The sequence below is a fragment of the Nicotiana tabacum genome, chromosome 9, assembly GCF_000715075.1.
Source record: "Nicotiana tabacum cultivar K326 chromosome 9, ASM71507v2, whole genome shotgun sequence".
Classification (NCBI taxonomy): Eukaryota; Viridiplantae; Streptophyta; class Magnoliopsida; order Solanales; family Solanaceae; genus Nicotiana; species Nicotiana tabacum.
Genome location: NC_134088.1, coordinates 9,365,887 through 9,393,883, shown reverse-complemented (window position 1 = coordinate 9,393,883; position 27,997 = coordinate 9,365,887). Strand labels below are relative to the sequence as shown.

At 37.0% G+C, this 27,997-nt stretch overlaps 1 protein-coding gene and 1 long non-coding RNA gene across 2 annotated transcripts; both read right to left on the bottom strand.

Moving 5' to 3' along the window:
- Positions 1-6,219: 6,219 nt before the first annotated feature.
- Positions 6,220-9,436, bottom strand: LOC107814351 (uncharacterized). The gene is made up of 2 exons (XR_001654529.2): positions 7,949-9,436; positions 6,220-7,853 (listed from the first exon to the last, which is right to left on the bottom strand). It is a non-coding gene; the product is annotated as an uncharacterized LOC107814351 (long non-coding RNA).
- A 2,391-nt stretch (positions 9,437-11,827) lies between these two features.
- LOC107804226 (FIP1[V]-like protein) lies at positions 11,828-25,491 on the bottom strand. Its single transcript, XM_075221430.1, has 9 exons — positions 24,348-25,491; positions 22,818-23,044; positions 21,698-21,824; positions 21,226-21,294; positions 20,980-21,120; positions 20,694-20,795; positions 20,161-20,489; positions 15,420-17,022; positions 11,828-13,106 (listed from the first exon to the last, which is right to left on the bottom strand). The coding sequence occupies exons 1-9, from the start codon at positions 25,332-25,334 to the stop codon at positions 12,549-12,551; spliced, it is 4,143 nt and encodes a 1,380-aa protein (XP_075077531.1). The 5' UTR covers positions 25,335-25,491; the 3' UTR covers positions 11,828-12,548.
- Between the last annotated feature and the right edge of the window lie 2,506 nt (positions 25,492-27,997).

Genomic DNA, 27,997 nt, shown 5'->3' with positions numbered 1-27,997 from the left:
AGAGACAAATGCGACAAGAAACGTAGTTGCTATAGGATATCCTTTTAAAATAAGAACGAGATGAGCCTCGACGAAAATAAACAAAACGCGCAGATGCGGGGCCCTCGTTAAATGTATATTATCGAAGCATTTAGTTTCCAGGACGGGTTGTTTAGCAAATCTCACAACCCTCCTAAAATAACAATACGTTAGACTCTTTAGGACGCGCCTTAATAAATCTTACCTTCTTAAACCCGGGTGCACATTTATGTGACCCAAATCCAATTATCAACGGAGTCGAAATGTGTTTCTAATCACGGGTACATTGATTGTGACGCGGTTCGAGATACATTTTTACAACGTTGCAATTCTTGATAAACACAGTAAATGATAAAAGCGGTTAAAAGTTAAATTTTGCATATAAGTTCACACTTGTACAAAATCAGATAATCAAGCCGAATATAACAGTTGAGCGACCGTGCTAGAACCACGGAACTCGGGAATGCCTAACACCTTCTCCCGGGTTAACAGAATTCCTTATCCGGATTTCTGGTACGCAGACTTTAATATAGAGTCATTATTTTCCTCAATTCGGGATTAAAATTGGTGACTTGGGACACCCTAAATCTCCCAAGTGGCGGCTCTGAAATAAATAAACAAATCCCATTTCAATTGTCCTTTAATTGGAAAAAACTCCCTTGCGCCCCCGCGGGTGCGGAAAAAGGAGGTGTGACAGATGTTGCTACAATGATTTAGTATTTTGTAACATTTTTTCTTCTGAATATTGCAATTAGAATATTGAAAAAATAATGAAATTTGCAATCAGATTCTCTCTGATGTATGAATTAAGATGCTACTTTTTGTCATAATGAAAGTATTGGTAGAAGTTTTATTTCAAATACTATTATGTCACTATACAAAATAATATACAAAATAGATGACAATATACAAAAAGACCGTTACTATACAAAAATATACAAAATAGACTGTCACTGTACAATTTATATGTAATATTTTGTTCCTATACAAAAAAATACAAAATAAACTATAGCTATACAAAAAATATACAAAATAGATGTCACTATACAAAAACTATACAAAAAGAGGGATTACCAATTAAATATACAAAAATATACAATTTGCATACAATAGACTGTGACTATCCAAAAAATATACAGATAGATATCACTATACAAAATAGACCGTTGCTATACAATGTATATACAATTAGCTGCCCCCAAAACATCGTTCACAAAACTTCCTGTAGCAACTTAGCAACACCAGCTAAATTTGCAAAATCTTTCGAAAATGCAAAAGCTGTCAAAACAGATTAAACTGTATAACTTACAAAACTAAAACTATAAAAAAGTCAAAACTACACAAAATCTGAAATTTTCATAATTTCACTATTAGCTGAAAACTACACAACAAGTCCCAATTAAAAGTAATATTCAACATTAGCATTTCAAACATATTGTTCAAAGACATCCCAAACAAAAAGCATAAAACGTGATATAAGTATGCAACTGTATCCAATCATAGACAATATCAGAACCAAACTACTTCCATCTTAAAACTACATGTGAATTTTCTGTTAAACTATCCCAAACTACTTCATCTCGCCCTTTTTCTTGATATCCTTCAAAGTCTCGTCATCACCAACATCATGCAACTTGCTATTTTTCTTGATATCCTTCAAAGTCTTGTCATCACAAACGACATGCATCTTGCCTTTTTTCTTGTTATCCTTCAAAGACTTGTCACCAATAACGGAATGCGACTTGCTCTTTTTCTTGTTATCCTTTTTTTTTTTTTCTGATCCTTCAATCTACCAGTAGACTCATCATCACTAGCTGCATGTCCTCTTTGTTTCTTCACTCCATAATCCCATAGCAATATACCAAATCGGTTCCGTATCCCATCAATATCAATAGCTTTAAGAATACTGCTGCCTTGAATGATGTACTCAGCAAATGCAGCAACATAAACACCACAATCACTACATACAAGGTAGCATATAAACATTGAATAAAAGTTAGGATAATATCCAAATAAGAATTCATATACAAAAAATGAATAAGAATCATAAATATTCAATAATAATTTATGTGTTATCTTGCGTTGGCAACCCATGAACGACATGAATCTCAAAAGGATCATTGGCAGGGATTCCCATAGGATTCTCCTTTGTGTCCAAACAACCAATACGATGAAGGAAATATGGGAGCAACATTGAGTATGGCTCAACTGATCTCCGAACTGCACTATTCTGTCATGCGCCACTCATGGAATCATATACATAAATGTGCAGATCTTTGAATGACAATATCGCCAATATCCAGTGCCACGTATCAGACAGATTTATAGGGAAAAGGATTTCATCAACAGTAGACCAAGGAATATTACATCTTAAAAAATACCCAAGTATATACTCAGCAATTGGATTTGTTTCAGTAATCAAATTCATGTCTCTGTTTTTCTCCAAAAACTCCTTATACAAATTCAAAATCAAGCAGTTAAACCAATAGTCAGTAGTTGTGAATCTTACTGGAACATCAACACCGTACTTCCCTTTCTTTCTCAAATAGTAAAAAATTATATCAATATGCTGAAATATGAAGAATATACACACAGTTAGAAAATTACAGTATGAGAAAGCTAAAAATGTATATCACCAGTTTATATTTTACAGTTAAAGCGTTGACTTACTGAATCACACAAGGGTAGGCCGGGATATGAAAATGTGAAGAACCATTTTTTTCTCCAATATTATCAACTCCAAATTCAAAGATTTTATTTAGCTTATTGCTAGCTTCTGTATAAACACCATCCCTGGTGAATCATGATAAAAAGATATGGTTCATAACACGAAACACGAAAATAAACAAGAAAAAAAAAGGAAAAAGAAAAACTAAAACATAAAACTTATGGCGCATTAGTCCTTAAGCCTTTATTGATGAAAGTGTTCCACTTACACAATACTCTGAAATCAACAGGATTGTCAATATTTCCCTCAAAAGGATACTTTATAGTCAAAATGAGCTTCTTTGACTTAGTTGGCTTATTTTCAACAACTTGGATTGTGCCACCAGAGTCAAATGTGTTTATGAATGGTGACTTCATGACCCTTGCTGGTTTCCTTTCTCTAGGGTTCATTTCAGGTGTGTCATGATCAACAACAACTATATGATCTTCCTGCATAGTAGCAATATTTTTCTCCACTCCTAAACAATCACCATGTACAATATTTTGATTGAAATACTTTTGGGTGATTGCAGTTATTTGAGCCTCGGCATCACTACTCTAGCTATTGTCCTCACCAACTTCCTCACAACTATTTTTACCAAGTTGTACAGAATCATCCACCAAACTCCCCATATTAGCAATATTTTTGTCACAAAACTGTTGGGTGATTGCAGTGATTTCAGGCTCGGCATCCTCAATCCAGGCTTCGTCACCACCAACTCCTTCACTACTTTTACCATCTTGTATAGAATCCTTCACCACACCCTCCATAACATCAACAGTTTGCTCTAGACTTACCTCGTTGTCTATATTTTTCTTTACAACTTCTTCAACGCCAATATTTTTCTCCATAACTTCCTCACTACCAAAATTATTCTCTGAAACTTCCTTATCATGATGGTTGTCATCTTTTTGATTACCCTGTTCAGAAAAAATATACAAAAAGTTGTAAAATTATAGTAAAAGGTAAAAATAACAAATAAGCGTAGTCATGAGAATACCTTTGAAGCATCGCGTACACCTAGAGCTTTAAAAACCTTTTCAAATGAGGAAATCATTAAGTTCTCCAAAGATGAAACCTTGTCGTTTACCTATAAGAGGAAAAGTGAAACCGAATATCAATTAAATTGTCAGAACTGCTCAAAGACAAAATAGAATTGTACCTTCTTCATTTCATTTCTTAGAAGTTTCAGCTCTTTCTCGCTTGAATTCAAGTTACTACACTGTGGATCCGGATTCTCATTGTTGATAGATTGTGATTCCGGCTTATTTTTGGAGTGCTTCTTAGCATTTGTTTTAACTTCAGCCACGACTCCAGATTCAATATGAATCTCATTTTTATCTTCACAAATCGGGACAAAGTCATGCAATTGAAACCTTGTTTATTCATCATTTGTTGGGGAAATGTTATGAAACACCAACTACAAATAAATAAATAAAAGTTAGCAATCATCAAATGTATCATAAATGCATAATTAATGTATCAGAATGCATAATTCATGTAACAGAAATGTATCAAAAATGCATAATACATGTATCAGAAATGTATAATTTATGTATCAGAAATATATATTGTTTACCTGCTCCTGACTTAAAAGAAAAAACTCTTTCCTCAACCTCTTAAACGTCACCTTCTTCTTTACTTTCTAGTTAAGTATGCGTGGCACAAGATCTCCAATCCGGTAAGCTAGGTTTTTGCGAGTATAGGGGCAACATTCATAAAACCAACACTGGAATGCCAAACTCAAACCACCATATCGGTGCATCTCTCTCCTGCTACGAACCTTATCCTTCACTGACTCCAACGTAGCATTAAAAACCACTTTTCTCCAAGGGAAAGTCTCAAAATCACCAGATTCAACCAACAGAAAATCATTCTTTGTTATCAAATCATCATTCGTAACAAAAAAAAACATGAAACTGTGAATGAAATACAATACTACAATCTTTAATGCATCCTCATCAGATTTCCACATCTTTTTTAAGAAACAGTCAGTTAACAATTTCTTAGACACTTTCGACATGCTTGGAAAGTACAATTCCATCAACCGACTCGACTGAGATTCATAATCCTTATTGGGATCACCATTACACTTTAAACCTGTAATAATACAAAACTCTGCAAGTCCAAAGCGCAACTTGGTGCTATTCACTTTAATCCATAACTCATTATCTTTAGGTGACACTACTTCCCTAAGCAATAGTGAATGGATAAGGTTCTGTATAAAAATTCGGGCAAGTCCACAAAATAACCAAAACATGTTCTTCTAAACATCTCAATCTGTTGATCATCCAAATTATCTTTCAAATGTTTCACTATACTGCAGTTTGTATGCACACTGATACGGGTACTATAATGATCACCAAAAGGAACATAATAATCTCAAAGCTGCAAACAACACAAAAATATAAATATATATATAAGCTTCATAATAATCACAAATACACACTTTAAACATTACTTATACAATATGTGGATAAATGATACACTTTATATACAAAAGTTGCACATTACTTATTGACTTGATACACATTATATACAATATGAAAAAGAATGATACATTTTATATATAAATCTGGAACATAACTGCCACATTGGTTAAATTTCTACATATTAAAATAAACTAAGCGCACACAAGTCAAAGTTATATCATTAGAAAATACCTTCAAATCAGATGAGCTAGAACATTTTTGATCAACATGAACTTTTCTCTTTTTTGATGGAACATCATCCCCATCACTTTTAGCCTTCCATTTAGAACCTTTACCCTTATCCTTCACAACATCCTTTCCCACTATTTTAATCTTTCTCTTGGAACTTGTGCCTTTTTCAACAACTACATACTGAGCAGTGTTTGACCTCTTTACTCTATCGCTGAGAGTCCTGTTATGAAAACGAGTCATTCTATCTACAAGGGTATTTTGCTTTCCTTCATTAGGGTATTTTGCATTGCTTCAACAGATTTATGGGTTGCATGCCCCAAATCGTACCCAAATTCTGGTAAATCTTCAAAATCATCATTGTTATTGCTAATGAAATTAAGGTTATATTTCACTAATTGACCGGCTAATTTCAGAGAATTTGGAGATGCCTTCATCTTCCTTTTTTTCTTCAAAGACTTCTTTCCCCCATTATAGAGACGACTATGAGCAAAAATCGGAAAACCTAGAGTCGATTATGAACAAAAATCGGAAAACCTACTAAAATTTTGACTTACATTAAAACTAAAAGTAAAAATTCAGAAGTTGTGTTTGAGAAGAAAGGTGTTTTGAGAGAGCCGAGTTAAAGGAGCGAGTTCAAAAGCGTGGGTGATTTATGGATTATGGGCTAGTAGATGTAATAAGTTTGGGCCGGAAGGACATTTCGGGTCCAATGGGGAAAACTTTGGGCTATTAAAATTTTGAAGGACTATATATGGTAGTTTTCCCAATATTTTACCATTTTTCGCGTATATATCTATGTGAATGTCAAAAAAAATTGCGTTCTAGAACTAATTTTGATTTGATTATAAGCTGTCTCGTGATATCAGAAAGCTGGTACAAGAGTCTGATCAGGTGCTGTGGAAACACACATGAACTTCAAATCTAAGACACAAATTCTTGCCGAAAACGATCAGACTCAGTGAAACAACAAAGAGAAAGAAAACGATTACACTTGGTGAAATTTTCAGCTCATGAACATCTAGCAAACATAAATCCTAGAGCAATTTATTCTAATGTAGAATCTTGATTTGACATTTCATTTTAGACAAAGTTAATTGAAAATATTCACTTCACTCCTGCTGTTTTTCAGATTGCTTGCAAACCATCTGCTTTCTCATTGTAAGAAACCTTTTTGAACTTGCCAACTTTTCATGTTAGTCTAGGCCCCTCAATCAAGCATGTTTACCAATGTAATCCTTCTTGGAAATCTTGGTGGCAACCATAAAAACATCACCCCTCAATCTCAGCAGGGAAGATAAGTTGCTACGATTACAATACCGCCCTTTTTCCGGTGCTCTGCACATTATTGATATGTTGCTCAGACTCTCCAAAAATATTGCCGGTTGTATACGAGATCCTCCAAAGTAGTGCATTTTTGGAGGATCCGATATGGGTGCAACAACATTTTGGAGAGTCCGCATAACATAACATTATTGTAGAAACCCTGAATCCCAAACACCAGCGTAGTTAGAAATCACTAACTGCACGAGATGCAACCATTATGACGAGAGAAATCACAGGCAAAGGACTTTATAAAGAAAAGGAGAAAAATGAGGGCAAGGGAATATCAAGAATAGAGAAAATAAGAAGCACACAACCAAATACCAAATTAAGAATACTATTTAGTATTTACTGTCTCACCAAGTAACATCAGTTCTTCAGTCAGTTGCCCTAAGAAATGTCATCACAAATCCAAAATAGATCCATGTTTTTACCCCATTTACCTTCCCCCTTTCTCCATGCATGTTATAAGTTATTTGCATTCGTATCTACAAATTATTTCCATCACTTTCATCTATCTATCTATCCATCCATTTATCAATAAAGTGATAGGCGAGTACATATGTAGGCTCAGATCCGACACAAAATCAGGTAAAATAAAGGAACGCCATCATCACTGCAAACCATGATAACATAATAGAACAATTACACCACAATATCAAACCAATCGGAATCAACTTTATGCCAATATCGATTTTGCTCTATTTCAATAACCATTAATCTATGCTAATGAAAGACCTGGTTTGCCCCGCCAAGATACGGCTCCAGTTAACCTAAACACGACAAATTCAAAAAGCATACAAAAAAGCATCGGTAATAATGCTCATATGTTTGTGATTTTTGAAAGGGAAAAAGATAATGACTAAGAAAACAGTGGCAGGAAGTACAAGAACACAACCGAGCATCAATAAGCATGACAGTGTCAATAAATAAAGGTTCTAGCTTTGACAGAAGCAGATCGCTAAGAAATCATTGGCATAGAAATGGGAGGCAACCATCGAAACAAACTGGCATCACTATGCTGCCTCATTCTTATTTCTTAGTGTTTTACTTACTTTTCTCTCTGACCAATTATTCTTGGTTGAGTACATAAGTAGGCTCAGATTTGTGACAAAATCGGGCAAAGGAAAAGGACACCGCCATGGCTGCAAACCAGAGTAGCATACAACAACAACAAGTCAACAACAACAACAATCTCAATCACAATCTATTTTATTCTGATACTCATTAGTCTGCTTACAAGACATCTTGGTTTGCCTTGTCAAGATACGGGTCCAGTTGACAAAACCCGATCAATTCAGTAAGCTTTATCGTCACAGCCTACAGATAAGCATCAGCAATGATGCTCACAATGATTCCGATTTTGTGAGGGAAAAATAATGACCAAGAAAGCAGAACACTTAGTAATCATTTGCATTCAGATGGGAGGCAACATCCCTAGATACTTTCCTATCCCTATGTTACCTCATTCCCATTTATTATTTCCTTAGATAGATTATTCTTGAGTACTAATTCCAATTTCAATTCATGCAGTAGAAATAAGACTGCATCACCTATCAACAACAGAAAACGAAAAGAGAACAAGAGCAAGATGAGAAAAAAAGGGAAGGGTTTAAAGGTAAGATAAATACTTTAATACTCCATTCCTCTTTTAAAGTTGGATCATTACTCTATATATCTCAACTTAGTACCTAAAGGGGAAAAATATGACAGATTTCACAGATTATTTTATACTAAAATTCTTTCTTAATCAGTCATATTGATAATTCAATCATGAATATAATATACTACAAATTGGTCTATACCAAAACAACAACTTTACTTCCTTATTATGCACTCATGACTGCAAATATTTTCTTTTTACACTAGATAGTCAGCTAAAAACATTCCCCAGTCCTTTTCTCGTTTTCAATTTCCTCAAAAACTTAAAATGTCAATATTCACCATTTTAGTTAGCTGAAAAGAAAAACTTCCTTCAAACAATCCGATCTACTTTATTTAAAAAGAATAAAACTTTCTATAAAATAATCATCTAAGTGAATAGAAAATAAGCATTGTATATTTGTCCATATAATGACTTCAATAGCTACCTGTACAAAAATTTCTAAACAAAGGAGTCAGCAAACTAAAACTTAAAGCAAATGTAACTTCATTAAAGCAAATTTTGAAATTATTAAAGTACTACTACTTTTTTGGGGGGTATATTGAGGCTCAGATCTGTGATAAAATCAGGGCAAAGGAGACAAAGCAACCGCCATGGCTGCAAACCTCGGTTGCACTATATAAATAGTGCCTTCCGGGTCGCCCCGCCAAGATACGGGCTGCTCCATTACCCCCACGAACTCTAGACGACACCTTAATCATCACAGCCTCTCATCCGATACAGTAACAATAAAGTGGAACGGAGGGAGTAATAATAATAATAATAATTTTGATGATGAGGAAGAAGAAGAAGAAGCAGCAGCAAAAAGGGTTAGGTTTTAAATCCTAAACCCTTTTACCCCTACAGGTGTGTGTGTATATATATATATATATATCGTATATGTGTGTGTGTATAGATCAGAGCTTGACCAAACAGACACTTAAGATGAATGGTGGTTTATTAGTGCCGCGTTTGGTTAAAATGGAAAAGGAAATCATAGGAAACAGAGAGAGGGCAACCACCATTAGAGACTCCCCTCTACCTCTCCGCTGCCTCATTCTTTCCGTCTAGAGTTCTTTCACCAAAAATAACATTTGTCTTTGTCCCAAAGAGGTTATTTTATAGTACCCTATGGTGTCATGCTTTTACTTTTATGTCCTTTCTTTTACCCCGTATTTGCAAAGAGTGGATGAATACAGATTGTTAGGGTAATTTTTAGTCATTCTATGATCAAGATTATCCTTAAAACCTTCTTGTTCTTACCCTTGTTTCATTGAGGAACCTTGTTATTTTGAATTTTTTTATCATGCTAAATAATAATATCCAAGTACTTTTTTTTTTTTTTGAAAAGTATGTATATGTATTAGGAGATTAGTAGTCATTTAGCCAAGCTTCTCCGAGGCTAAAAATACTTTTTTTTTCTAAAGTTGAAGGGTGTGTTTGGTATGAAAGAAAACATTTTTCGGAAAATATTTTCCAATTTTCCCATGTTTAGTTGGCTTAAATGTTTTGAAAAATATTTTCCTTATGAACTCAAATGTTTTCCTTATCAAGAGAATGAAAAATATTTTTCAAAACTTCTTCTCAATCTTCCCTACCCTCACCAATCCAACCCACCCCCTCTCCAAACAATGCTTTTTTTTTTAATTTCAGTTTTTCCGTTACCACTCACCCTACTACCCCTCACCTGCCCTCCCCCCAAAATATTTTTTAAATATATTATTTAGTTTTAATTTTTTTATTTATCGGTTTAAAGGTTCAAAATTTTACAAGTTCCAAAATTATGAGTTCAGAGGTTTATGTGTTTGGAAGTTTACGGGTTTAGAAATTATAAAGTTTACGAGTTCGAAATTCTGCAGTTTTGAAAGTTTAGCGGCTCGAAAGTTTATGAAATTTGTGGGTTCGGAAGGTTGTTGGTTTGAAAGTTTATGGCTTTATGTTTATTATATCTAAATAATTTATGAATACTCTTGAGAAGTTATTTTCCTTAATTTGCGTACCAAACACTGGAACACACCCGAAGTGTTTGGCCAAACTTAGAAGGAAAAAAAATATTTTTGAGTAGAAGTAGAAATAATTTTGGAGAAGTAGAAAAAAGTAGCTTATCCCCGTAAACACTTTTTCGAAAAGCACTTTTGAGATAAATACACTTATAGCTTGTTTGGTCTATCTTCTCCAAGCCAAAATTGCTTTTTTTTTTCTTCTAAAGTTGAAGTGTTTTAGACAAGCTTTTAGAAGAAAAAAGTGCTTTTGAGTAGAAGCAGAAGTAGTTTTGGAGAAGCAGAAACAAGTAGCTTATCTCCAAAAGCAATTTTTTGAAAAACACTTTTGAGAAAAATACACTTAGAAGCAATTTTTAAAAGCTTGGCCAAATACTAATTGCTGCTCAGAAGTGCTTTTCAAATAAATTAGCCAAAAATAAATTGTTTCTTACCAAAAGTATTTTTAAAAAAAACACTTCTCAAGATAAACTAATTTTTGCAGCTTGGCCAAATGCTAATTGTTGCTCAAAAGTGCTTTTAAAATTAATTAGCCAAACACAAACTCACCTAAAATACTTTTAAAAAAGCACTTTTGAGAAAAAGCATTTCTCAAAATAAGCTTATTTTAGAAACTTGGCCAAACAAACTATAAAGCCTCTTCCGGAAAAAACTTACCCTATCCATGTTAATTATGGTTAAATGCTAATTGAGGTAACAATTTATTTTAATTAACCATGATCATGTAATACATATTATGTAAAATATGCGTGCCAGCACTTATCGTCTTCTCTCATGCACCGGATACTGGTAAGTATTCCGGATTTTTAAATTATGAAAGACCAAAGTTCAAGTTATAACAAAAGCAGAAAATGTTATTTGACTTCTTCTCATTTACCTAAGTTTTGGTAGGTACAGTTACCCCGTACATTATTAGTGAAGGTAGTAAATACCTAGGAAAATAATAGAGGTGCGTACAACTTAATCCGGACACTATGAAAGGATCCAAATTCCAAAGATACAAATTAGTAACCTTGGACTTCTTCTAGTGTCCAAAAAGCTTGTAGAAAGGTCTGATCAGGTGCTGGGGACACAAAGATAGATGGATTTAAAAAAAAAAAAAAGACAGCATAATGCATTATGCTCCTGCTATGCACGGGGCCCGAAAAAGAGCCGGACTATAAGAGTTTATCGTACGCAACCTTACCCTGCATTTCCGCAAGAGGCTGTTTCCATAGCTCGAACCTATGACCTATTGGTCACATAACAACAATTTTACTAGTTACGCCAAGAGATAAAATTATTATGGCAATAAAATGTTAGTCATTTGGAACTCTTGTAGAAATATTCCTGCAATAGCTTGGTACTTTTAAATTCACTGACTGACAATAACTGATAGTCAAACATAACCGGCCTCATGTTTATGATAGTTCTTGGTCTCTTTTCCAATCTTAACCACAAGAACCTCAAACGAAAAGTTAAAACAGAAAAGAAAACATTTGCGTGGTCAAGAGATTTTCTTCTCTTCTTTTATAATTTCTGTAACACAGTTACTTTCTCTAACACAACATACAAAAGTCACATATCTGACTTTACGCTCCATGAAATAATAAACTTTTCCCAGAGACAAAGAAGCTTTATCATGATACATACTACCTACATGGCCAGGGCAATATCAAGTCCCTGTTTCCTAATACCAGATCCTCCTGAAATTTTGCTTCTCAGCCAATCCTTCATCTTCTTGACCCCGAGTTTCAGTTCCTGAAGTCTCATCATTCATAGTCCAAAAAGGCGACAGTAAACAGGGACTCCTTGCAGAGGCCAGAGAGTGGTTCAAGGAAGAAAGACCATGAAGGACCTGGTCGTCAACCATAGTCACCAACTATGGTTCTCGTATACAGTGTTTACTACTCATACACTATAATTCAATGTCATTTAATAACCAAAAATGTAATTCTGGCACCCAAACAATGGGCCGCTATAGTGTTACGCTTACTGGTATATACATGTATTACAGAATTAAGAAAACCAAATAGATAAAGTAGGCATGTTACAGGTTCCCAAATCTACTATGGAAGGTCTAAACGAACATCACATCCTGAATAGACAACAGGGCGCGCTCCTCAAGGTATCCATATTGGAAATACAGTAGCCGAGGAGGCATATACTCCAGGAGGAGGAAACAAGTCATCCAACAAAGATGTTCCTTGAATGCTCATTTAATTGCTGGTCCATCTCCTCCTTCGTGCTGGACGCTCGGGCTTCACCTCCGAATCTGGAGGGATTTCACTTTGGACCAAGGATATTGGATCACCTTCTGCCTTTTTACTTACTGGAGCTTCTTTTTCACTTGGCATTGGAAGCTTGAAGCGCTCACTCCGCTTCTTCAACTTCTCAACTGTCTCCAAGTGTTTATCCTCCATATGCTTTGCCTCTACATTATTAATTTCTGGACCACCTCCATTTTTATTGTTAGCTGCAGGCTGTTGATTGTCTTCGACTGCCTTTAAAGCTTCGTCTGGATTTTTGTTAGCTAATGAAGTACCACTGCTCTTGTGTACATCATTGTCTTTCATGTTCAAGGACGATGATTTAGCATCGATACTAAAGTCTCTTTCCTTGTGGCTTGTCCACCGTTCCAACTTGGAGCGTCCCTTCTTGGAATCCTGCTGCTCATCGTCTGATGATGCCTCTTCCTGCTGTTTCCTGGAAGACTGACGATTCCGGTGGACCTTGTTCTCATTGGTTCCTTGCTCAAATTTTCTCTTCAAGCTCATCTGAAGGTAAGAAAAACCTTCGTGATAAGCACCTTCAGTAGAAAAGAAATAGCAGTAGCACTTGGAGATAACAGGAAACAAACATTTAACTTTGTGGGATGTAAAATTAGAACTTGAAGAATAATATTCTTCTTCCCAAACATCATTGCTTCACTAATACTCCATCGATCTAAATTAAAAACTCAGAGTAATACGAATCACATATACATGCACTTGATTGTTTATGCAAATTAAATCCAGTGTGCCTCTTAAGTTTCCTTTCCAACTTATTGTTTGATAGTTGTGTTGAACGCATAGAATCAGTTCTTCATATTAGATATTAACTAGTTCTTGAGAACAATACATCCAGTCAACCCGTCTTGCTTTTAACCATCTGTTTGGACTCCAAAGTCCAAATGCACCTTCTACCTCTAGAAATTAGTTTGTAAATACCTCACATGCCTCATCCGTGATTAAAAACATACAATCTAATTAACTGAAATTTCTTTAGTGCCCAAGTATGTTTGAGAGTACAAGCATACACAAATTAGAGATTCCAAGCCAATTTTGCAATTAAGTTCCTATTTGGACTCTTAACGCGCTTCATGGATTTAGGCCTTGGTTTCTAAATGGCTCAAAACATTATTCCTCACCTGAAAATTACCCGTAATAGAGTGCATTGAAAATTTTGAGCTATCTGTTCAGAAAAAGACCTAGGAACTAAAGGACCAAAAAGCATCTGAAAAAGTTGACCATACCTCGTATTAATTATTGAAACTTTAACTTAAAACATTTGTGAAGCTGACATTCAAGTCTATAGAGACAATGAGATGTTCTTCATATCAGTTTTTTGTGACATTCTCTACTTGTGTCTATAAATTAGTTAGCAGGGACTTACCTTATCACATCAACATAATTACTTAATTCTATTTAGATATTAAAAAAATTCAACCAGGTGTTCAAATTTTCTATGAGATCTTGCCTTCAAACCACATTAGCACCGCTTACCACCTTATTCTAACATTCAGACGATTCTTCCCCTAATGTTTTTAAACATAAGCTAGCACAAACGCGGCAGTTATATTATAACTTTATTTTAGTAAAGATGGTGTTTGTGGCAACTTATTCGCACCTCGACTTTTCTACACGATACTTGCAACCTTCCACCAACATAGTTAACAAGAGTTTACCAAGTAATTCTATCCACCATCGTATGTAACTTTAAAAAGAAAAAAAACACAAGAAGTATTCTGTAGAAACATCAAAAGTTTCTCAAGTCATCAAATTCTAAATGAATCTCTAGAAAGTACCATCTGAGTTAACAGAACCTAAGTACCAAACCATGTGTAATCAGAGTACCAGGCCTCCTCTAATTACTAGAATTTCCATTAAATAGTTCACCGTGCTGTCCAAGCTTTGTGTTTAGCTTTAAGAATTTCTCATGAATATTAGAAGAAAACCAGATTGTTAGAGCCTCCAAGGGGTGGCATAATAATCTGAGTTGACGTAAAATCTTGAGAACCAAGATCCGAACCTTATCAGAGGCGACACTAGGTGAAGTCTTTTGATCTGTTTAAGTCTTCATAAGTAAGGTTATGAACGTCTTCGCTGTAGTGAAATAGCACGTACATGGTTGATTAGTCAATGTACAAGCAAGGTTGGTCTAGATGCTAAAACCTGCCCCACCCCACCCCCCCCCCCCCCCCCCAAAAAAAAAAAAAACCAAAAAAGAGAAAAAAGGAACTCAATTTGGTAGCACATCTTTGATTTAATTTTAGGGAAAACTAGGTTCCGGAAAAAACTTCAAATCATTTTCGAGAAAATTTGAACTAGAATGAAACGAATTTAGAAGATTACAACGAATAAAGAGGTATTCTAGCCGAGGGTCTATCGAACAGTCTCTCTACCTTCACAAGGTAGGGGTAAGGTTATGCGTACACACTACCCTCCCCAGATCCAATTCGTGGGATTTCAGTGGGTATGTTGCTGTTGGAATGAACAAAGAGGGATCATATAGCCGACTGAGCCATCTGGACTTGGGTGTTACTATCTAGTATTACTTTTGCGAAACCTACCTTTTGACCGCTTTTAATTTCTGACAGAATTTTATTTTCATTTAGGAAAGTGTTTTAGAAAAGGACCAAATGCGGCTGTCTTAATTTCGGGAGATCTTTTCAATTTCACCCCACTAGCAAATCATCTGTTACTAAATGAGTAAAATTTGCTATCCCCGTCTTTAAGGACACAATGTCCTAAATTATCTTTATTAAATGCAATGTGACAACCAAAGCTTGATGACTCTTGGGGTATAAAATAGACGACATAGGTACTTACCATCTCATTTCGCCGTCCATTCAGTTCGTCTTCGTTCATGTTCGAAGCAATCTGGGAATTATGATCCCCCTCAAATTCTTTACCTTTCTTTAAATATTCTTTATGTCTTTTCTCATTCACCCTGGAGTTATCAGGAGCATGGGGAGCACGATCTTCACGTGCACTCACTCTATCAGGCCTTGCTCTTCTCTCATCCTCACGGGTCCTCAGCCTTGAAGGACTTTCATTTTCAGCACGATCCCTCCTTCTAATATGGTCGGCATGCCTCACATCTTTCAAATGCTGATCAGAGTTTCTGTTCTCATCTTTCCCTCTAGAATGACCAGCCCAAGCTTTTTCTTCTGCAACACGCCCAGCACGCATACCGCCCCTTATTTCCTCTCTCTCCCTTTTTGACAGTGCCTCTTCTTGGGACTGTTTAAGCCTATACCACTCCTCACGCTCTCGCTGTCTGTCAGTTCTCTCCCTCTGAAATACTCCATCTTCTTTGTGCCTGATATAGTGCTGCTCATCATCTCTCAGCCTCAGTAGCTCATCTCTCTTTCGATGATCTGAGGTATCATCTCTCTCTCTCTTTCTACGAACCATATTTTCTCCATGCGGATGGAAGGATTCTTCCTTGTCAGCATGTTCCCTACTTAATTTTGTCTCTTCTTTCCTTCTTTTATTGTGGCGATCATCCAAGGTATCATACCTCTTCAACTCATCCCTGTCTCTTTGCCTTGCTCCCATGTCCTTATCATAATCAGGCCTTAACGTAATGCTCTCCAGCTGCTTTCTATGTAAATGGCGTTCTTCTCTATCACTCCCATCAAATTCTCGCACCTTGCTGCGGTGTCTGGATCCAGTTTCATCAATGAGCTCTCTCTTTCGTGGTTCTTCCACTTTAGTTCTCCTCCCCGGTAGATCTTCATCCCTCCTTTGCCATACTGCCTCTGAATATTCACGTTCCCTCCGTCGGTCAATGTAATGGGCTGAGCTAGAGTCAATGCCTTTACGCGAATAAGAATCTTCCCTCCCTTTTACTACCCCACGGTGCTTTTCTGCTTCTTTCTCATTGTAGACTCTTCTTCGGCCTCTATCCTCATCCCTGGCAACTGCTTTTTTGGCATTATCCATGCGCATAGGACGTCCATCTTGAACAACTTCCTCCTCAACATCATCCCGCAATTTGCGATAATCTCTACTGCTTCCAGATTGGGCTTTGCTATTCTCGCTACTTCTTCCAGCCTTGGAGTCTTCTCCACCATCAGTTTCTTGCGGAGAAGATTGTTCACGTCGCAAGCTTAACTTTTGCTTTTTAGAATGCAGAAATTCATCATTCATGGCTTCACTATCAGCTCTTGCATCCAAAGCCATTTCCTCTCTCTCAGCTTCACTGTTTGTGTCGGCTCCAACAGGTTGATCACGAATATCATCTCTATCTTCCATATCTTGCTCCTGAGCAGGTCTATCAGTGGTGGGTGAAGGAGGGACAGGACTGTGCCTATGATCAACACTTTCAAATGATTCTTCTTTCTGATTATCAACTTGGAGTCTGTCTCTGCTATCACCACTGGGACTAATATCAGGTGATCCTTCGTGTGCACTTCCCTTTTTTTCCCTGGAATGAGAACGGAGAGCCAAAATTAGGACAAATGCAAGGCAATAGACTCTTAGAAAAGAAGCAGAGGACAATAGTGCTCTTTTGACAAATAGCAAGCGAATGGAAGTTAGCATAATATGTAATTAAACTTAACTCCTTAACACATCCAAATAAGATAGGAAGCTATTCAAAGAGATTTAACAAGTACAGTGATATGAACAAGAGATTCTCAAAGTCGTATGTCCAAAATAGATCATTGTTCAACAGACTAGGGCATTGATGGAAGATCACATGCTGGTTCATACCAACCATCTTTGAACAAGAGTGAAAGAATCTGACAACAACAACAACAACAACAACAGCATAACCCAGTAAAATCCCACTAGTAGGGTTTGGGGAGGGTAGAGTGTACGCAAACCTTACCCCTACCCCAGAAGGATAGATTAAACAATCTGACAAATAAAATAAAATTCTCATGACACATGCAACAGATGTATGCTGCAGGTCAATCTTAAACTTTAGGTTGTCACATTGGTAGAAGCAGCTACCGATCAAATACTACAAGGATGGGTGGGCGGGCACGTCTTGTTTAGAGCGCTGTGTGTTAATATCTTCTGATATTCCCTATTTAAGGACCTCTCGTATGCTTCCTATGTACTCTTATTTGTTTGTACTAATAATTAATTTTTCTAACTAGAAAAAAGAAAAGGACTGGACTTGGACATTGCTAACAAACCTTCCATACTAGTGACACGGCAGTGCCAAATAAGGGATGGACCTGCTAAAACATAAAAAGTAGTAAGCACAGAAAGATGATATCTAAGGATATTCTAATGTATCATCAAATCATTCTGCGAGTTCCATACTCGATGAAGAGCTATAGCAATTAACTAACTAATATTTGACTTTGTTATGCTCGCTTCCATGCCAAGTAACAAAATCTAATTGGACATAGTTCTATGATAAATCAATACTGATGTATCAGACAATAAACTTGATGGATCAATTCACCTAGCAGCATAACTAAGGACCTGTTGATCTTTTTCCTATATAAATTGAAATAGGAACCCCGTAAAACAGAAGTTTTGATGAGGGAAGACCAATTCATTTTCGGTTGAACATAAAATAAAAATAGTAGGATATCAGGATCCTACGTGACACCATTTAAAGAAACAATTTATTCTCACAAACTTCTATAATACCATTTGACTTATTTTTTAAATTTTAAAAAAAAAATCCAATACTTCTATGCTAATGCACAAAACAAATTCTCCTTGTGGTTGACAATTTCCAAAAATAGATGTATAATATAATTATTTATCTTGTCGAACAAATATTTTAAGTATTTCCCTACATGTTCGAACAAATTTAGATACATCTCCAAGAGTTCCAAAATAGCTACAGTATGCTGCCTCCTGAGACCAGCTTGTCAATGTTTTTCCGCTGTGAAGGATTAACCAGCCTAGACCACCAAAGTCGACCACTATACTTTGATGTTTAGACCTCTGCATTAGTCTGGAGTTTTACTTTCATCTTGCTAAACTTAACAGCTTCTTCATATTAGCATGACGCAAATTGGTTATCACCTAACAGTGCCATAGAGGAAAAGTTGCCAAACACAGCTTAACAAAGTACATCTAAGCCAAACAACCATATATACTATAAAGCATATCCACTAGCAAATGATTCCACGTGATGAATGAGTTCACTGTATTGGGGAGGTAAGTGAGAGCAAATTAAATGTAAAGCCAAATGGCTGATCTTCCTAATAATAAGAACAAGGAATTTAAATAATTGGACTTGCAGCATAATTTTGTTCCTATATCATGTACACGCTGCTATCTCCATCTTACGTCAGCAAAAAGAAAAAGAAGGAAGAAGCATCCGCCAGACTAAGAAAATTAATGCGTAAGTTACTAATCATAAATATTTAATATTGTATAAGCTCCTCCTACCAAGAACCACCAGTAACCACCCTTCATTTTATTGATCAAGAAACCACCCTTAATTTTATATGAGTTGCTCCAATCTAGAACCACCCGCAAGTACCCTACTTTTCTAGGTACAAGAGAACATGGCTCATTTACTACATGCATGGCTCACTTCAAACCAAAGTGTATTACAGCAATGAGATATATCTGGTTCACAGAACTACCATAGATTTGGGATCTGCAATGGAAATGAGACTTTGAGCATGCAAATCCCAAAGATGACCGTATTCCTTTCTGAAAGAGAAGGAAATCTTGTAAGGGCCCTCAGCCACATTATCAACATTTAGGGTCCATCAATCAACTATAACAGAATCCTAAAAAAATTTATAAGTAAAAGGGAAATTTTACTACTGAAAATTCAGTTACAAGCTAGTACCGAACGAGTACAAACCATTACAAGCTGACAATCCTCCAAGATTGCAAGGATTGCAACAACTCCAAAATTACAGCGGTATCCTCTATCCTGATCTTTTATCAGCTATCTGAAATATTTGCAATCCATTCTGTTCTATTCACTTCTATTTCATTCCTATACTACATAAATTAAGGTTCTCTAAATTTCAGACTTATTTATACAAAGGAATACAAATCTTGGAATAGAATAAAAAAACTCGTAGCAAATGCCAGACCTAATGTAACAACAACAAAAGCTTTAATCCCAACTAGATGGATGCCCTACATGGATGTCCTCTGCTTCCACTGTGTTAGCTTCTTAGCCAAGTCCATATTACTTCTAAGAGATTGTAGGTCTTTTGGAATTACTTTTCTCCCCATAATTTTATGTCTTCCTCAACCACTTTTATCTCATTCAATCAGCATATTGTTGTACCTACAAACAGGACCAATCCATATCCGACGACTTTTCTCAATTCATTCTCCACATGTGCAACTGCACCCTCTGTTCAAATTAATCATAATCTTTTCCAATTTATTAGGACAACACAGCCATCTTAAAGTTTGTATTTCTACTTCAATTATCTAGTGGATAGATTTAGCCTTGGACGCCAACGTTTACTCATATTTACTACTGTTGAGCTGATAACACCAATAAGTTAGTGAAACCTCATGCTGCTTCTATCTTAGTTACCAGTTAAAACAGGAAATGAAAAATTAACTTCCACTTGCTCAGGAAGATAAACCATTATTTAGGCAACATATATAGTACCTTTCCTCATGTTGAACAACATTAGTCTTGCTTCCATGTGCAGAAGTATGTCCTCTAGAACCAGAAACAAACTGACCAGGGGCTTCCGAGGGAAAAGGACCCACTCCATCTCCTTTGGTCAAATGATCACCTACAGGGTTCATAAATTGTGATCTCCTAGTACTGAGATCTTGCTTGTGGCTTTTATAAGAATGCTGGAAACCATCAGAATCCTCCTGCAGGGGGGATCCTTTTGCATCACCTCTAAAATCCTCTATTGAAGAATTATTGCCTAATTGCACCTCATTCTTGTCATTCCCTGAGTATTGGTCCTCATCCTGGCACACAATCTGTTCACCCCAAAAACAAATACAAAAGGCACAAATAAAATAAGATGTAGAAAGTAAGCAGCAGCACCATCCTGTTAGAAAGACCGCTAAAATTAGGAAAGCACCGATGCAGAGAGAGATTCCAGCATTAACTTTGCCGCTTTTTCCTTTTTTGATAGACACTTCCATTTTGAATTTGGAAGAAGATAGGGTCAGATCACTCACTTCAATAATTGCATCCGAGTCACGCTGCCGTGGTGGTCGGGTATCAATTGATGGTAGGCGATCACCAGAACCGGTTTCAACTTGTATCGGTCTTCCAGTAGGCTAGTAGAATATCATACATATCAGTGAGTAGCATGGCAACTAATATCTGAAACTTTTGTATCATTACTTGCTTGATTAAAGATGTAACAGTAAGCATACTTCACCCAATGGCCAAGTTGGAATGGGAGGCCCAAATAATACCAGAAAATTTTCTAAAGGTAAGGCTTGAACTTGAAATACGTACTAGAGGCGGTCGCATGCGTATAGATCCTCTTGTTGGGTCAGTTGAAGTTCCATCAGTTTTACCATGATTCACATTTTCAGATGGAATGTCTTGAATACCAGCTGCAGCTGCAAGCTCCGGGGGAAGATCTGGATCATATTCCTAAAATAAATACAACATAAGAATAAGAACAACTATTAAGTTTGATAAGTATCTCAGACATGCACGTATTGCTGAAGATAGTATCTTCATCTGCACAAGCATTACCTGCTCTGTTCTTCCACTTTCATATACCCGAATTCTTCCTTGCATAGTTGACTCAAGTCGCAGTTGTTCCTGCAGCAAAGATGGATTATCATCTTTCAAGATTTTCAGTCAGTGAAACCAATGCGAATATGTATACATATCTACTAAATGATACACTTAATTTTGCAAATCTACGGCTGCATCCCGAACTAGGTCCTTGTTAGCTCTCCTAACGCACGCACAATTCCTTGCCTGAGAGGCTTGCCACGGTGCACTAGGCGCAGCCAACAGTATATGGGGCATAGCACAACAAGAACAAGGAAAGGGAAGGGGGATGCTAGAGGTGGAGGGAGGAAGAGAGCTTGGAAATCAATTTATTCGGAACCCGAATGATATAAAGAGAATAACCGTGAAACACAAAAATGTTCCCTGGTTTAAAAGTAAGGATTCACAAGGAAACCTAATACAATAACAAGAAGTATAGTTAACCAACCAGCTGCTTGCAATAATCTTTCCAGCTTTCCTCATTTAAACCAAAGTTGAAGAAATCTGTTACGTCAATGCCTGGAAGTCTCCAAGGTTTCTCCTCAAAACCGTCTATGTCAACTTCAAATATAGTCCTGACAATGTACAAGGCTAAATGAGCATTTTAATTGTCTTTAACTCTTACCAGTATTTTACATGTTTTCCCGGAAAAAGAATGATCAAATGAAAAGTAATCATGCATAATAGTACTTTCAGCCACATTCCAACATGCTCATTCTATCATCATTTCTATACACGCAAACCTACATGCATATGCCACAAAAGCATGAGTTTTTACCTCATAAATCTAACACATGCTTATAAATTAACTACCTTCTTCCACAGAGTTTAACAATATATGGACAAGTTCTTCAATAGGTCTTAGAGATATCATAAATCACAAGTTATATAGAAAATTTTACAGGAAGCAAACACTTCTTATAGGCTATAGCAGCTGCTGACAGCGCCATAATAGAAGAGGCAGGAAGAATTAAATGATCCCTAACTGCATTTTGTAAACATATTTTTGAGAAGGTAACCTATCTGACAACAGTAAAACTGTGAAGCCACCCAAAATTACAAAGAGGAACGCAGAAAAGAACACTCCTAATCCTTTATCTTCTCACAAGAATTCTAAAACATCAAAAATGGATTCATGATCTTCCAAACACTTCCCTTTACACCAAAAATAGAAAAGAACTAAACACTTCATCTTTGATTTATCTTCAAAGCATCTTTGATTTCTCTCTTTCTGAAAACTGTTCTTTACAACAGATGCATCTTGTAAAGATATTGTTCTGTAAATAAAGTTACATTACTCTAAAACTTCAACAGAATTTTGGACACACTTACTAAAGCACCCTCAAGCTTTTTAGGCTGCGCTAGAAGATTTGCTCATGATGACATTAATCCAATTAAATTACAGAATCAACAATAAACTAAAAATAAATATGGGAGTAAAGTAGTGTAACTAGGAAAGAGATAGGCGGCACACTTCATTCTTTCATAAAAGTAAAGACAAAAATCACCTAACAGAAAAATGCCAAATTTAAATAAGGTATAAATCAGGGCCAGACAAAGAAACATACTTGTGCGTTGGAAGAGTGAATTCCAACCCAATACCAAAGCCACGTCCAGGCGCACTGCCTCCCCAACCGGACATCCCATAGCCACCTTTCATTCCTGTTGGTCGCCAATCACCTCTACCACGTCCACCAACTGGACCCACATTGACAGGAGGACGAACTTGACCAGGTGCTCCTCCAGGACCCAACAGAGGAGCTCCAGGCATAGGAGCTGCACCAGGTCTCACATACTACATGAGACAAGAGAAAGGGAGAAAAGATTCACTATCAGCAATCAAAATAATGTAACAGGAAACAACTATCAGGACAGTGACAACAAAAAAAGTATCAAGATAAGAAATATATAGTTAATCTTCCAATCATCAGAGAACAAACAGACACAAGTAAACAAGCAAGAGTAAATAAGTTGCAAAAGGGCAGTTCAAATGTTAAGTATTGCACAACTTTGCTCTAAAAATGAAAGGGGAAAATAAAAAGAACATATAACTTTGCTTTCACAGACTCAACAAGAAAATGAGAAATAAGGTCTAAAATCTTCAGTTTTATTACGACATCTTAAAATAGATCTTTATCTAATATAAAGGGAAAGTAGTAAAAATCTGAAAATAGATCTTGCATCTGTAGCTTAATTGTGATAAACCTTATGCAACCGAAATAAAACAGTTATCAGCTTTACCAATTCTTATATATCTTTTCTTTCTTTACGTTCAACCAAATACTACTTGAAAGTTGTACTTCATCACTCAGCATAAGAAAGTGCATCTTAATGTCATTATCAGTATAAGCAACCAGATTGGCTTGAATAGGCTTCATTGGTTAATGACCTACTTGCACAGGTCAAGCCCATCTGGAAAATGAAAGCACTGACTAGAGACAAAAGCATAGCGAAACCAGAAACGATTAAAAGTCAGGAGTGGTCCAACAAACTAATGTCTGTAAAATTTTCAGAAATTCTCCATTAACATTCTCAAGGCCTACTAGCATAGCAGCAGAAGATACGTCTTGCAGCCAGCGATATTAGTTCAAATATAGCCATCAACTATTTAAAGAGTTGCCAATAACAGCCGGTGACCACTCTTTGAAGTGCTTTTAAATGATTATTGTTAGACAGATCACGCGGCAATACCCGTGTGCACGGACAAGCAGCCACTTGCGATTTTGATTAGTCAGAATTCATCACACATCCACTCACATATTTTCCACAAAGGATAATTTCATCTCTACTTTGGATATCTCCAAAGAGAGTTCAATCCTTGCCTTTGCAGCTGCCTTGAATTGTAACATTTCAAACATCATCTATCTATAAATTAAAGCATGAATATGCTATAGAGAATGCCCAAAATAGGAATTATTTCCAACAAAATTATAAAATATATTTCATTAATATTATAATCATCAGTACAATCCTTTATACAGCTTGTGCATACAAATAAGAGCCACCGGCCTTATCATCACCAATGACCACAAAACTATGAGTAAATTACAAGTCATCTTACATTGCAAAGTTCTGATCACGTCTACAACATCACTGACCTTATACTGTGAATGATAGGGATGATGGTATCCATGATTGTTGTACCCAACCTTTGCCGCTACTCCTCCAGGTGCTCCATTCACTTTTAATGCATCATTAATCTCCTTTCTCTCTCCATTAACAGCAGGACCCCCTTCATCACCCCATTCTTGCTCCTCCATTATCATTGGTGGATGGCTCGGGCCATCATTATCCGCAACAATAACCAAAGGCTCTCCATCTTCATCATCCTCATCGTCCCCCATTCTCTCCATACCCATTGGTCCATGAGTGTTGTCATTCAACACAATCTGCAAATCATCCTCACTATCATCACTATCCCAATCATCCTCGAGATTGCCATCCCCACCATTCCCTCCTCCACCTGAAACGCCCGGGATTGACACGCCAGGAATCAAGGGCTCAAAATTCTCTACATTTCCACTCCCATCCTTTAGATTCTCAGCGTTCTTTTCACCTAAATTTTGATCTTTCTCAATCAAAATATCATCTTTATCATCCCTCTCTTCCACTACAAAATCAATATTATCATCATCCATAAAATTTGAATCTTGAAAACCCACTTTAGGTAATTTCATATCCTCACTCTTCTCCAAAACCCTAACAATCAAATCCGATTCATTAATTTCACTCAAATTCTCGAGTTTTCCAGCTTTTTGATTAAAATTTAGATTGAATTCGGGTAACTTCGACCCGGATTGTACATCTTGTAAAGGAGCTAGGGTTTTTTCGTTACCAGTGATAACAGAATTCGGGGCAGTAAAATTCGGATTCGAACTCGGATTAGGAGCTCCGTATAATATCTCCTCGTCATCGCTATTGTTGTTCAGATCGATCGGCCGGGTAGTGGGGCCCGCGCCGGCGGCGGCTCTGGGGGCGGCAGCTTCGTCTTGTGGAGCTGGAGCTGGCGGCTGCTGCTGCTGGGACTGAAACGACGCCGTTAGCACATCGGTGTAGAGATCTCCGAATTCGTCGTCATCTTCCATTTTAGGAGAGAGAGATATTGCTTTAGAGAGAGAGAGAGGAGTGCGAGTTCTGTTTCTGTAGAGAAACGCAAGAAAGAGAGGGTTTTGAGGGCTTCTAAGAAGGGTATAATTTGTACTCCCTACCTGGGTTGGAAGGGTCTCAAGAAGGTACGAATTTTGCTAGGACTATGGCCTTTTGGGGAAAATTTCCTAATCAAGGTTAAATTACTAGTAAGGTGCAAAATTAGTACTATGTAGGTAAAAATAATCAAATGTGATTTTTGAGAATTTAATGATAAATCAAGGTTAACTTCTAATTTAATAGCTTTAAAAATAAGATTGGTATTCAAAACACACTCAACACCAATAACATACCCAGTATATTTCCATATGTGAAGTCTGGTGCAACGACCCGTCCGGTCATTTCATGAGTTACGACTCTGTTTTTCCCATTTCTGCTTCTTATTGTCTTGTTCAACCGTATTATGTGTTATCGGGATGGTTGGTTCAGGTTCGGAGAGGTGTTGGAATGGAATGAGACACTTAGTCTCTTTTGAGTAAGCTTAGGTTGGAAAAGTCAACCGGATGTTGACTTATGTGAAAAAAGGCTCGGATGTGAATTCAGATGGTTCAGATAGCTTCTGGAGGTGATTTGGGACTTAGGAGCGTGATCGGAATGTGTTTTGGAGGTCCGGAGTAGATTTAGGCTTGAATTGACGAAATTGGAATTTTGGCGTTTTCCGATTGATATGTGAGATTTGAATATGGGGTTCGGAATGGAATTCCGGAGGTTGCAGTAGGTCCGTTGTGTCATTTGTGACGTGTGTGCAAACTTTCAGGTCATTCGGACGAGGTTTGATAGACTTTTTGATCAAAAGCGGAATTCGGAAGTTTTTAGAGTTGTTAAGCTTGAATTCGTGGTTAATTTGATGTTTCGATATTGTTTTAGGTGTTTCGAAGATTGGTATAAGTTCGAATAGTAGTTTAAGACTTGTTTGTACTTTTGATTGAGGTCCCGGGGGCCTCGGAGGCCTCGGGATGATTTCAGATGGTTAACAGGAGTTTGAGGATTTGTTGGAGCAGCTTCAGCTGTTGATTTATTGTCATAACCGCACCTGCGGTTAGGGGACCGCATGTGAGATGACCGCAGAAGCGAGATCAAGCCGCAGATGTGGTGGGAAAAAACTGCAGAAACGGTAGCGCGGAAGCGAAAATGAACCGCAGGTGCGAAATACTTGGGTCAGAAAGTATATAAGGCTTCCTTTGCGAATTTTTGGTTATTTTATCATTTTTCTCATACGGGCTTGAGCTTGAGGGAGGATTTTGAAAAGGGATTTCAAGGGGATTCCGTGGAGGTAAGATTTTTGGACCCTAAACTTGTTTCTATGATGGTTTTTGACTGATTAAGCTTGAAATCTATGGAAATTAGTAGCAAAAATTAGGGGTTTAGGGCTTGAAAATTTGAGACCTTAATCTAGGAATTTGAGGGGTCATTTGTGGTCGAATTTTGGTACTTTTGGTATGAATGAACTCGTGAGAGTGTAAGAATTCCAGTTTTATGAAATTTATCAGAATCCGAGATGTGGCCCCGGGGGGTCGGGTTTGATCAATTTTGGAATTTTGATGTAATTTGATTATTTTCGAGTGGGCTTTGCCCTTAGCATATTTTGATGATTATATACTGATTTTGGTTATATTCGGGGCATTTGGAGCCCGAATCGAAAGGAAAAGACGTCGCGGGCTAGATTTTGGCTTGGCTTGAGGTAAGTAATTCTTTCAAACTTGGGTTTGAGGGTTCGAAACCCCGAACTATGTGTTCTATGATTACTATTGAGGTGACGCAAATGCCAAGTGACGGGCGTGCGGGCATGCACCATGAGAAATGCGGCCTGGGTCATTCCAGGGCACCGCTTAGTGACTCTTTCTTGGTGATATTTGTGATATATCTGTGTGATTAAGTCAATGAACTACAAATCATGCTAAATACCATGTTAAGGCTTCACGCCAATACTATTGAGACCCGATGGGTCGTTTCTTGTTGTCATGTCATTAGTTTCATGTATATTCTATACTCAGTCATGTTCATGCATATTAGATCATGCCTCAATCTCGATTATTGCTATTTGACATATCATATCATTGTTCGGGCTTGTATTATGACATCTTAGCCCATGTGTGTGGACTGGAGAGTATTGACTGAGTGAGGCCGAGAGCCTGATATTGATTGACAATATGGGATCGGGCTGCACGCGCAGCAAGATATTGATCATGCCTTCGCGGGCATTGATATAGCGCTTGGGCTCAGAGAAGCCCCTCCGAAGTTTTTACACCCCCAACGAGCGCAGTTGGCGATATTAAGGGATGAATTTTCCTTGGACATGGATCTTGTCCAAAATATTGGTATGAAGATGGATCTTCTCCATGAGGCTGGATTGGACTGTTTCCTCGGTACTGGGTGACTTATAGTCTATGATGTGTATACATTTCGGGATGGATCTTTCCTGGGCCGAGTGGACCGTATACAGTACCGAGTGGTTGAGCACTATGAGCAGAAGTATTATACGTAACATTGAGCATGCTATCTGTGCATTGGTACTTAGAGTTTCCTAAGCTTTATACTCTGCTTCGTATATACTGTGTTTAATTACTGCTGAGAAACTTTATGAACAGTAAGCATGTCTACT